The 12,920-nt window shown below is 39.1% G+C and overlaps 1 protein-coding gene across 2 annotated transcripts in view; it reads left to right on the top strand.

Annotated features, from left to right (window-relative positions):
• The first annotated feature begins 7,211 nt into the window (after window positions 1–7,211).
• The window catches only part of RAB3GAP2 (RAB3 GTPase activating non-catalytic protein subunit 2), a 76,375-nt gene continuing 70,666 nt past the window's right edge, over window positions 7,212–12,920 (top strand). The window contains exon 1 of one of the 2 annotated variants that reach the window (XM_045536306.1): window positions 7,212–7,504. In XM_045536306.1, coding sequence (XP_045392262.1) covers window positions 7,390–7,504 — 115 coding nt within the window. In that variant the 5' untranslated portion in view covers window positions 7,212–7,389. The remainder of the gene's footprint in view (window positions 7,505–12,920) is intronic. The other variant, XM_045536307.1, reaches the window with a different exon arrangement.

Here is a 12,920-nt window from a genome sequence, read left to right as displayed (position 1 = left end):
CCAGGGTTAAATGGAGAATAAGAGAAAGGGTAAAGACTCAAACTAGAAGGCAAAAACCTTCAATTGCATTATGATGTCTCCCTTGGCACTTAGAAGAATAAACTGGTTAACACCAAAAGCAGAAAAGGATGCTATATCTTTTGAATACATGTACTGATTTAATTTTCATTTGCATTTTTCTGCTTTGCTCTTTCGTTATATTTTTTCTTCCCAATGGAAAAAAATTTTTTCAAACCTTTGTTTTAAATAAAAGCAAAATGTAAAGGTCTTAAAAAGAAAGAAATTCAAGAGTGTTCTGGTCCCAGCTGTAAGGAAGACTAAAATATCTGACAATCTTTCATCTTTAAGCACCTAGAAATGCTGAATAAAGTACACTAAATACTCTTTTAAATCATAGCTAAGGGCACCAAAACAAAGGGAAAATCCCAGGTGGTAGAAATGACAAGGAAAACTGAAAAACAGAAAAGTAAGCTTGTGAGCTGACACAGAGAATATACTGGAGCAGCAGGAAGTATCAGCCCTAGTAATTCAGGGAGCTTTAATGCCCACCTGGGAAACGGCAATTATGACTTGGGCTTGCTCAAAACAGGGTTTGGAATTGAGAAGTTCCTTCATAAAACCAGGATCCTTAAAGGAATGCCCCTTTAGTGAAAGTATAGTTTAGAAAACAATTTATTTTCCAGTAAAGGGAGTTAACAAGGGAGGCTGTCTGAGTAGTCCTAGTTTTGTGTGGGAGAAATTCTCCCTAAGAATTTAATAACCATGAGATTCCACCTCTCCCACCCAAACCAAGCTAAAGAATTAACATAAAAATTGGTTCCAGGCTTCTGACATCCCTATGACATCCGGCCAAAGCAAACCAAAACCTGCTGCAGAGGACCACACCCTCAGCCCAGGTGGCACGGGATTCCCACACATAAGTTCTACTAAAAATGAGAAACAGTGCAAAATTACAAAACATGAAGAAACAATCCACCCTGAATAAGAGTCAGAATAAGAACCCCAAGAACATTTGATGTTAAAACAATGTAATAGAAACCATAAAATTAGTATGTTTAATTTATTAAAGACATTAAAATAAGAAATTAAAGACATAAAATAATTAATTAAAAATTATACTGTTTTAAAAAACAGGAAGATTTTTTTAAAGAACTAAAATGAATTTCTAAAAATTAAAAACATAGTCATTGAAATTTTAAATTATAATAACTAGATTAAATAGTAAATTAGATACAGCTAAAGAGAGAATTAGTAAACTGAAAGATAAGTCTTAAGAAATTGCCCCTAATACAGTGCAAACTAAAAGAGGATAATAAAAAGAAAAAGGACAGGAGAAGGAAATATGAAAACCCAACATATGTTAAATAGAAGCTCCAAAAGGAGATGGAGGTAATTTAGAAAAGCAATAAAGAATTAATAGCTAGGAATTTTCTAAGATGAATGAATACCCAGATTCAGAAGCCCAGTGAATCTTAAGCTGTGTAGATAAATAAATCTACACATAGAAACATCACAAAAAATATTTTTTAGAACATCAAAAACCAAAAGGTAATCTAAAAGCAGCCACAGAGATAATATAAAAATATCTTCAAAAGAAGAAAATTTTACAACACACTACTCAATTCAAACATAGGAGACAGAAGACAATGTAATACCTTTTAAGTAATAAAGTAAAGTAACTCTTAACCTAAAAAAACCTCAAACAATTTTAAATACTCTTTAAGAAAAGAATGGCATTAAGACATTGTCAGACAAACCCTGAAAGAATTACCATGCATGCATCCATGACGAAAAATACTGTCTAGAGATGCAATTTAGAAAAACAGAATATTACACTGGGAAGGAGAGGGATCCACAAAACAATGGTTTCTATTGTATTCGTTTCTATATGTTAAAAATGTTAAATAATAAATTAGATCTAAATCCACAGAAACATAAATCTTTCCATCTGTCTTAAGTCCCATATTTTGCTTCCGACATTGAATTACACAATTACCAGAAACATGCATGCTTTTTTTTTATCAGCCAGGCCTAAGGATGGTAAATATTTTAGTAGGATAAGATTCTGAAAGAACAATTTTCTGAAAAATGAAATAACCTTTATACAATTATGAGCATTATCTTCAGAACAGACCCCTTGAGGCAATGCATTTTTCCTCATTGGTGGTGGTATTGTTTAATGTGTTTACACAGATCCTCCTTTTAAATATACTTCAAAGAAATGCACCATCTAGAGAAAGACTATCTCAGCATCTACTACCTTTTTTAAAAAAAAAAGTTTTCCTACTTTTCCCTACTTTGGTCAGTGTCACTTTACACCATCTCTTCTTACTGTCTTACTTGAGACAACTGTCCAATGACCCTGAGGCTGTGGTCCTAAATATATGTGGCCCACATATCCATTTCATTTAGTTCAAACCAGCACACATTTATCAAACCTTTATCAAGTTTTGGGCCCTAGTTATACAAGATACTGTCTCTACTTTCAAGAACTCATTATTTATCAGTAGGAGCGAATACATAAACAAGTAAGTGCCATATTGTGGCCAGTATTATGATAGAGCAATGTACAAAATCAAGGTTAGGTAACAATTCATTCTGTCTGAGGCAGAGGTAATGGAGAAAGGAAAAATCAGAAAGGCTTCGAAGAGTTGGCACTTGATATGGTTCTGAAGGAGCAGCGGGAATTCAGCAGTTGACACAGGGTGTGAAGGTGAATTCTAGATCAAGGTAGCAACGTGGACAAAGATAGAACAGTTTGATAGTACACAGAACAGAGAAGATACCAGCATTCTAGGGTCCCCCTTTAATGATAAAGGGTTGGCAACTAATGCTACTAGGAGCTTTTCATACATTGCCTTGTTTAAGGAGTTTGAGGTTCACTCAGTGTGTACTGAGGGACATTCAGAAACAAGGCAGTGACTCAATTAGATGAGGAAGAAGGAATGACATAAATTCATTTGTATCTGCATGCTTCCCTTCAGTGCACAAAGTGGGAGTAACTGGGAAATCCACTGTGTGCCATTTATGTAAAACAGTGGGGGGTAGAACCACCCAAAGCTGAGAACTGTCTACATTAACTCCAAACTTCACATTCCTTGTGGGCCCTCCTAGGAATCTAACTGCCATTTACTCCCTTGTTTCTTCGGATAAAAGCAGTAAAAGTGACTGAAAATTTTACAGACTAATTAGGAAATACCACAGTTGGAGGTGGCCTACTCTGGAACTCCAACCCAGATACCTTATCATTTATACACTACAGCACCTCCTTTGCCAGGGCATGTGGTATCTTAAAATACAGGATTCCCTGGGGTAAAGGATTCACAACAAAAGATGGTGTGAATCTTCTTCATCATTATCATCATAATCATCATATCACCATCACTTTTGTTATATACTAACCATGCATGTTTTGCTTAACAAAAACCAATTCCTCCATGTACTCTAGGTCTAAAACATTCCCATAATTCTGTCTCCATTTATTCAACTGTGAGAGGAGAATATTGGACTAGATGGTCTCTAGATTTATTTTCAGTTCTAAGTTTCTATGATTCTAATACAGTACATAATTAATTCTTTTTTGCGGAATGACTGTTTTCTTTAGCCAAAGAAATTGCATTCAAATTCTGTATGCTGTGTGAGAAATGTTACAAAGGATTACATTGCATTTTCCAGTATCATTTTTCTCCACTCCCTTAATATCAATTTATTTAGTTAGTTTACATCCAACCACATGCATACACACCTCTTCAGGGGAAATGCCTCAGAACCTTTGATAAAGTAAATGTTTAAATTTTTTTTGATTACAATGATTACAGAGTTGTTGGCAGCTGTGCTGGGGAATGAGTGCTTTTTATATATAGCTACCATAATTTATAATGCAACCTTCCTAGAGGCAAACCAATTACATGAAAATAGAATAAACTCGTGGTTAGGTGGTTGCTTTATAAAAATAAACTTTCTTATCTGCTTCCTCGTACTATTCCCAGCATTGTACTTTCAAAATTGAATTATAATTGCCTGTTCGCTTTTGTCTGCCATTGGAGTGTATTATCTATTAGTACACATATGTGCTTCTTTTATGTATTGGGTATGATTCATGTATTTGTTTAACTCCTGGTGCATAGTAGGTATTTTAAAAATGTGTGTTGAATGAATGAACGTCACAAAGGTAAACATCACAATTCCTGCCCTTGAGGATATCACCATCTAGTGGACGAGACAGAAATGCAGCTAAAGCATAATAGACACAGATTAAAAGCTTTGGGGGTCTGAAGTGATGAATTTTGCCTGAGGAAGTCAGGTCCTTCACAAAGGAGGTGAAATTTGAGCTGGATTTGGAAGGGTTTCAAAGTTTTCTGGGTGGAGAAGAGTAGCATAGCAGATGCTTAGTAATTAACCACGTGAGAACATTCCAGCATGCCTCTGAGCAGGTCTATAGTCCAGAATGGTGCAAATCTTCCTAATGCCTTTCGGTGCAAGAAAGAAAGCTCCTGAACTCATACCTCAGGGAGACATTCTCTGTGCTGGGATACGTCGGGCCTGCACACTTCCGCAATGCACTCTATGATGGCTGTGTGGTGACTGATATTTACTGTCTGAGGCAATCCTCCCACACTCCACAGAAACCATGGCAGCAGGACTGCAGAGGCATCTCCCTGCAGCTTTACAACTTCCTGGGGGAAGAGTTCAGTTCATGAATGTGTTGTAATTTCTGTGAAGGGAATCTAAAATCCTTAAAAACAGTCATGAATGAATCTTTTCAACACTACTTGGAAGGAACTCAGGGACTTTACCATTAAAACTGAGTTAACACAGTAATGAAATTCAATGACCACCACCTAGGAGATATATGGATGCTTCAGGGCAGAACAAAGGCCAACTGAATCAGCCAACGGCAGTTACTTCCATAAAATGCATTTACCTGAATAGGAACTTGCATGGTTTTCAAGGAAGGACACTGTATCCTTCCAGAAAGTGTCATGTGTTCTTTATTCATCCAGTAAAGCTAAGAATCTATTTTTAAATGTTGTTTTAGTTTGGTATTGGTGCTGGGCTTTAGGGAATAATCTTATTAAGACTGGTTTATTCTTCTGAGTGATGATCTGAGGAAACATTGCATTTTTGTTTTTCAGACAGAAGGGGGCACTGGCAGCTTGCCTTTTCTGCAAGATTTTATTATTTTATTTTATTTTATTTTATTTTATTATTATTTTTTAGAACTACGAGTCCTTGATGCTTAAAGGAACCTTACAGCACATCTGATCTCACCCTGCATTTTATATATGAAAAACTGATGCCTGCTACCCTGATAACAAAGAAATTGTCTATCCTATTTAGTGAAAATCATTCTACCCTAGAAACAGGAATTAATTGAGTAGGAACTTGGGCACTTGATTTTAGCTGTTATATGATGAGGACTAAGTGTGTACACAGGCCAAGAAGAAATGAATGCTTTGGATCCTATCTCCTTGCCTTCCATTTATTCCTGCACCATTTTCATACCAAGTGGGTGACCTCCTTAAGTTTCCTTTGGGAAGTGTGTGAGTGCCTAAGTTCTTTGTGCTAACATTAAAATAATTCCTTTTTGGTTTTTACTTTTTAGTAGAATAAATGGACTTCAAGAGTCTCTTCAGAGACGCTTTAATCAATTACTTCATTAAAAAAATTGGGATAAGACACACTTTTTTTTTTTTTTTACATGCAGAGTCTTGCTCTGTTGCCCAGGCTAGAGTGCAGTGGCATCATCATAGCTCACTGTAACCTCAAACTCCTGGGCTCAAGCGATTCTCCTATCTCAGCCTCCCAAGTAGCTGGGACTACAAGTGTGGGCCACTGTGCCCAGCTAACTTTCTTCTATTTTTAGTAGAAACGAGGGTCTCGCTTTTGCTCAGGCTAGTCTGGAACTCCTCCTGACTTCAGGTGATCCTCCTGCCTCAGCCTCCCAGAGTGCTAAGATTACAGGTGTGAGCCACCTGTCGGCCATGACACATTCTTTTAATATGGCATTTGTGACTATCCAATTGGATAATGTATGGAAAAGTACTTCCAAAATTAGAAAGTGTTTTGTAAAAGAAACAAGTTATTCCATTTACTTTCTGTGCACACTCTATTCCATTTATTTCTTCAGCAAATATTTATTAAGCAGTTACTATGGGCCAGGCCCTATCTTTGTACTCCCCTCCTCTCCCCCTGCCAAAAAACAAAACAAACAAAAAAAACAACTAGGTCATTTTCCCCGTGTTTTGTCATACCACTTTGTACTACTTTCTTTTCTAGCATTATCACAATTTCAGTTAAATAATTGAGTAGAATAGTCCCCCCTTATTCTCAGGTTCATTTTGTGCAGTTTCAGTTACCTGCTGTCAACTACAATATTTTGAGAGAGCGCAACCACATTCACATAACTTTTATTATTACAGTATACAATTTTATTATTAGTTATTATTAATCTCTTACTATGCCTAATTTATAAATTAAACTTTATCATAGGTATGTACAGGCGAAAAGAGTACACATATATAAGGTTGGTACTACCCCATTGTTTCAGGCATCCACTAGGGGGCGTGGAAGGATCCCCTAGGATAAATGGGGACTACTGTAATTAATTGTTCGCTGCCTGGGTCAAGCACTAAAATTTTAGCTTTATAGGAACAGATATTTCTTCTCTTTTGGTCTCTGACACTCAGCGCCCTGAGTGGCTGCCACGGGGAAGACTAACAAATATTTGAATGAACAAACGAATGAAAAATCAAAGGGGTGATGAAAACGTATACTACAGTACAACCCGTACTATACTGGGCTTGCAAGGTACTAGGGGAATTTATAGGAGGAGCATTTAAAGCCAGCCTTGACGGCGCTGATTTCTGGAATAGCACTCAATCCTGTCAAAAGCCGATAGTTGCATGATACCGTCCCTCACTGTCACTAGTTTAAGACGGATTATTCTCTGTGAAATAGCAGGATCGTGCCAATAGAAGGATCGCAGTAAGATTAGTTGAATGACTCAACGGCTCGCGCGGACAAAGTCCAATTACAACATCTCTGGCTAAAAGCCAGAATGAGTGAAAGGGTTCGCTCTCCGCGTAGACGCAGAACTGGGACTTCAAATCTGTCCCAAGCCTCCGCGTACACGTAGCCTCCTCCCGCAGCGGCGCCGCTGGTCACGTGACCCGGGCCTCATTCCATTCCCCCCCCCCCCCGGGGCACCTGGCCGGCCTGCGCTTGCGCAGTGCTCCGACAACTTCCCGAGTGCGCTGACAACTTCCGGTTTGGTTTCCCCGCCTCCTGCGAGGCTAAAGCTGTTGGGGCTCGTCTGTGGCCGCGGTGGGGTGGAGGGGGCAGGGCGTGGTGGGTCAGGTGAGTGCCGGAGCGGGGTTCCCTGGAGCCATGGCCTGCTCCATTGTCCAGTTCTGCTACTTCCAGGACCTCCAGGCCGCCCGGGACTTCCTCTTCCCTCACCTGCGGGAGGAGAACCCCAGCGGCGCCGTGCGGAGGGACCCCAGTAAGTGCCCCTCGCCTCGCAGTTCCCTTCCCGGCGGTCCACGGCCTCTGCTTGGCGGCCTCGGGTCTCCTACGGGCTCCGAGCCGGCTGCCTCTGCCCTTTGGGCCCCTCGTTCTGCTCTCGCCTCCCCTCTTCGCCCTGGGACCATCCCTGCGCGGCTTGTCATAAAGCTCGGTTGGTGTTTCCTCTTCTCTTCGAGCCAGCTTTTCTCCTCAGCCCCTCTGGCCAAAAACTGCGTTTTGCTGCTTCCTTTCGCCTCTGCCTATCGCCGCTTCCTGGCCGCCCCCCTGCCCCAGCTTTCTTTCCCAGTATCTCCCCTGTCCCCACCTCTCTTCAGCCCCGGGTCCCCTGGTTCAATTGCGTGCTCCGTGATCGCATCCTCCGGGGTCCTTCCCACGTGTCAGCACTCCACCCTGGTGTTAACCCCAACGCCCACTCTCTCCCATCGCCGGGACTGTGGCCTTCTGCCACCTCCCCTTCTGAAAGTGTTTATCGTCCCCCACACTCTCTGCTATCCCCCGTTCCCTATTTAGATTTAGAGAACAAATGCTGATTGACAAGTGACTGACTCTTCAGGTGGTAAGTCTCTCACGTAAGGAGAATCACCGGTCAGGAAGTGAGCAGGAGAATCACCTGTCAGGAAGTGAGCGAGAATCAACATTAGGAACTAAAATTGCGGTGACATAGCCAAGAAAAGTTATTTTGCTTTATTGAGATGAGAAGCCTTCCACCTATTATTATCATCAGTGGTAAATAAGTCCTTCCCCACATAGTATAAAATCCCAGGCCTGGTTTATTACGTACTACATACGTTTCTCCTTTTGAAAGGGTGTGCTTTGTGTTTATTGGGGTCTGTGGGGTTTTTTGCATTGTCAATATGAAATTCAAAGCACATTTGGCTTTGTAGTACAGTGCTGTCACTTTATGCCATACTGGAATGGTGATATAAGGCTCACTATATAAGCTCCTCTCCCTTTTTAAAATTTAGAAGATACCAAAACCATCTATGAAAGAATATTTACTCTGTGCCAGTCATTGGTGCTACAAACCAAATGAGGTTGGTGGGCCGTGCCACTAGGAGCTTATGATTTACTGGGAGACAGACAAATCAGTACCTACCATGCAGTGTGACTGAGGTATATGTGAGACACTTTCTTGAAGTGGTGATACTTAAGCCTGAACTTTGAAGTAGTAGTTAGAGGAATAAGGGAGAGGTAATAGCATGTGCAGAGGAAGGGAGGCCTCAAGTGGCATAGTATTAGAGAACTAAGAAAAGCTGAATGGAGAGAAGGATGTGAGGGGAAGTGTCGGGGAGATGAGGCTGTAATAGTAATAAGGAGCTAGATCATGAGAAGCCTTGTGAAAGTTGTCAGGTGTTTTCTCTGAAAGACTTTAAGCAGAGAAATGATGTGGCCCGATTTGTACTTAATGTAATCAACAAAAATTTCTTGAATACCTGTAATGTGTTCTGGCAGCAGTGTGGAGGAGAGATTGGGAGCAGGGAAATTGGTTGGGAGGCTGTTTCAACAACACAAACAAGAAATGATGTGATCTTCAACTAATATAGCCTTAGCAGGATTTGAGAGGAAGGGCTTGATTAGGAAGATAATGAGGAGGCAGAATCTGCGGGACGTTGTGAAGGTCTGGTTATGGGGGTTATTGCTGGTGAGAGGGAGTTAGGAAGCCTTTGGCTTTGGCTTGAGCAAGGGTATAAGAGAATGAAGGAGACAGATTTTGAACCTTTTGCATTTTAAATGTTTATGGTATGTCCAAGTGAGGAAGTCCAGTTGAATACTATATATAGAGATCTAAAACTATAGGGAGTCCTGGGCCAGAGATGTTAATTTGGGAGTTACCAGAAAAAGTGTTAATTCAGTCTCAAGTATTATGTATGTTTTGAAAGGCACTGAGTACTGACATTTAAGAGTCAAGTAGGGGTTACTGGTAAGAAGACGGAGGAGGAGTAACAGAGTGCAAAACCAGAACAATGCCCCAGGAGCTGAGGAAGGAGAGAATATGATGGAGGTAAGGAGTGGTCAGAAATGCAGCTGAAGTCGGGTAAGATAAGGATAGAAAAGTGCTCATTGGGTTTGGGAAGGCGGAGGCGATTGGGACCTTAGGACAGCTTCAGTGGGGTGTTGGAGGCACAAAGCATATTTGCTGGACGTTAAGGAGCGTGGTTGTGAAGGAGAGTAGGTACAGTATTGTTGACAGTGGACATAGAGGAAAGGAGCACATTTTCTGTATCCCTCTGCCACTCCCCTGGTCCAGGCCACCATCTTCTCTCAACCTGGGCCATGGCACCTGTCTTCTTCTAACAGCTGTTTCTGCTTCCACTCTTGGTTTCTTATAGTAATTGGTTCACAACAGCAGTCAGAGTGAGTTTTTAAGACATAATTTAGATTACAATAGTCCTCTCTTTCTAACCCTGTATGGTTTTTGATTGCACTTAATGTAAAATCCAAATTTCTTACATGGCTTGTAAGGTCCTTGAGGCCCTGCCTCCTGCCACTTCTTGGACCTCATACTCCTCTCCTCTTATTTCTTATGCTTCAGGCACTCTTTTTATTGTTAAAGTAGCCAAGACATTTGTGGCTGAGACCTTTGCTGTTGTTTTTGTCTGTGCCGTGGGTGCTCTTTGCAAATCTTTGCATGCTAGTTGCATCTTGTCATACAAGTCTCAGCTCCAGTGTCAACTTCTCAAGGTAGCCTTTTCTGACCACCTAATCTAAAGTAGTCAGTCTGACCCCCTTGTTCTCCCTTGTTGTTCTCAACCATATCATCCTGCTCATTTTTATACTATATACTGTCCAGTATGATAGCCTCTAGCTACATGTGGCTACTGAGCCCCTGAAATGTGGCCAGTGCAACTGAGGAACTGAATTTTTAAATGTTACTTAATTTTAATTAATTTAAATGTAAAACTCAATGTGGTTAATAGCTATAATATTGTATGGCACAGTTATAGGTGCTAAAACTCGGGTACATACAGATTGAATGTTTGTTCAAGTTCACACAGTGAAGAGTAGACCCAGGATATGGACTCAATCCAGGCAGTTGGGGACATAATCACACCCCAGACATCTAGAGTAATTTGCATTATGCCTGTAGGTTTGCAAATATGGTTTAATTTATTACTCTTTTAAATCAAATTCATAGGTTTATATATGTTGGTATTATCCTGGCTACCATCGATTCATATAGAAAATGAACAGAAAAGACCTCTTAACCGGTGAGCCCGTTTGCAAAACCTATACAGATGGTTCCAATTTACGATGGTTCAACTTAATGATTTTTCAACTTTACAATGGTGTGAAAGTGATATGTATTCAATAGAAACCATACTTTGATTTTTTTTTAATTTTGATCTTTTCCAGGGCTAAGGATATATCGGGTAAGATATTCTCTTGTGATGCTGGGCCGCAGCAGGAAGTTTACTCTTGTGATCTCATGGTTGAGAGAGTAAACAACTGAGACTTTGTGCTGTATTCAATAAATTACATGAGCTATTGAACACTTTCTTATAAAATAGGCTTTGTGTTAGGTGATTTTGCTCAGCTGTCGATTAATGTAAATGTTCTGAGCATGTTTAAGGTAGGCTAGACTAAGCTATGATGTTTGTTAGGTGAAGTGTATTAAGTGTATTTTTGGCTTACTGGTATTTTTAACTTACAATGGCTTTATCAGAATGTAACCCCGTTTTAAGTCAAGGAGCATCTATTTTAACCTATATTACAATGATACTTTAATTTATAAATAAAAGAAAAATAGTTTGTCCTACTGTAGATAGTTTACTTGGAATTCTTAGGCAGACTGGGACTATGGATTTCTGTAAATATCCCTGGTCATCTTTTACAAAGCATCTGGTTTTGTACAGAGCTCTTTGTTGAGAAAACCTGAACCTAAACTTTTGTTATGGTGAAATTTTAGAGAGTAAGAATGAAGTTAGCAGAACAGGTAAGTAAGACCTGACTTAAACTGCTGATAGTGTTTACCTTTGCTTTTCTTCACTTTACTAGTGTTGTAAATGGTTATTGGGAAGCAGTAATCATGATATCATTTTTATTTTCCTAGCTGATAGAGTTTTAATTTCTTAACCCAGCTCATTTCTAGGGATTATGTAAAAACAACAAACCTCAATTACTTGTGAATTATAGAGGCTTATCAGTGTAAAAATAGTACTTTAATGTGGACAACTGCTATAGATATAATGATACTACACTTCTGTATTTGAAGATCAAAGAATAACTATGACTTTATGTTACTTTGTATCTTTAATTATAAAGGAGACCATCCTCTATAGCTTTAAAAGGTTTTGAACTCTACTATTTCCCAATGTTTACATGAATGATAACTATTAATAATTGTTTTTATAAATTAAATACCATCTTCATATTTCAGACATGAAATTTGGTCTTATTCCTTTGAAGTTGCAGGGATAGGTAGTAGTATGTGTGTCCCCACTTTATGGGTTCCCACTTTATGGGTCCCCTACAGTGACATAATTTACAGTGAAACCTAATTTCTAGACCAGAGCTTTCTAAAGTTTACAGTTGAGTTGGGCAAATAAATAAATACATACATACATGTGTAGAGAGGAGAGTCAGAATATTTGAAGAATGGGTATTATGATAATTTGTATATCTCTTAATTTACCTAATGGTAAAATAATATCCTGTTGGCATAGTAAAAGTGTGAGCAGCTTCCTTCTTTCCTCTTTTACCAAAAGGATAGAAGATAAAAGCATGTAGGGAATTATGTTGGAGTCATTAATTAAAGTCATGTTTTTATACAATCACTGAGAAAAATATGCTTTTTTAGGATAAGCTAAAATCATGGATTCACTTTGCATGATAGGATATCACAAAGGATATAAAATATCCAGTTTTCTATACGTAGTGAAAATACTTTCTCTAGTTTGAAATTATACCGGGAGAGAGAAGTAATCTGAAAAGAAAACATTTATAGGAATTTCAGAAAATACATAGTGTTACTGGATTTCTTTAAAATTGGAAGGGGATCTTACAGATAAAATTTTATCAGTGAGGAAATTGAGACTTGAACGTTCTTTAATTTCTTCATTCAGCTAATATTTTTTGCTCACCTACTATGTTCTACGCACAAAATGAGTTTAGAGGTAACTAAAATAGGTCCCATTCAAGGAGTTTTCAGCTAATAAAAGGAGATAAGTGTGTAAAAGGAATGTTGGAAGTATTTTGCTGTGATTTGATATATGATGGGGGAGAATAAAGGAGTGTTGGTCCATTCTGTACAGGAAACCCAGTTTAGGCTAGGGAATAAGTAATATATTCATTGTATCCCCAGCATTGGTACGCAGCTGATAACGTAGTATGAGTGAACGTATATTGTGTGTTGGTTTGTATCTAAGTTAGATGAGGGGGTTACTTATTTGAGA

The sequence above is a fragment of the Lemur catta genome, chromosome 23, assembly GCF_020740605.2.
Source record: "Lemur catta isolate mLemCat1 chromosome 23, mLemCat1.pri, whole genome shotgun sequence".
Classification (NCBI taxonomy): Eukaryota; Metazoa; Chordata; class Mammalia; order Primates; family Lemuridae; genus Lemur; species Lemur catta.
The sequence above is the reverse complement of the archived record's forward strand: the minus strand, read 5'-3'. Positions and strand labels throughout refer to the sequence as shown.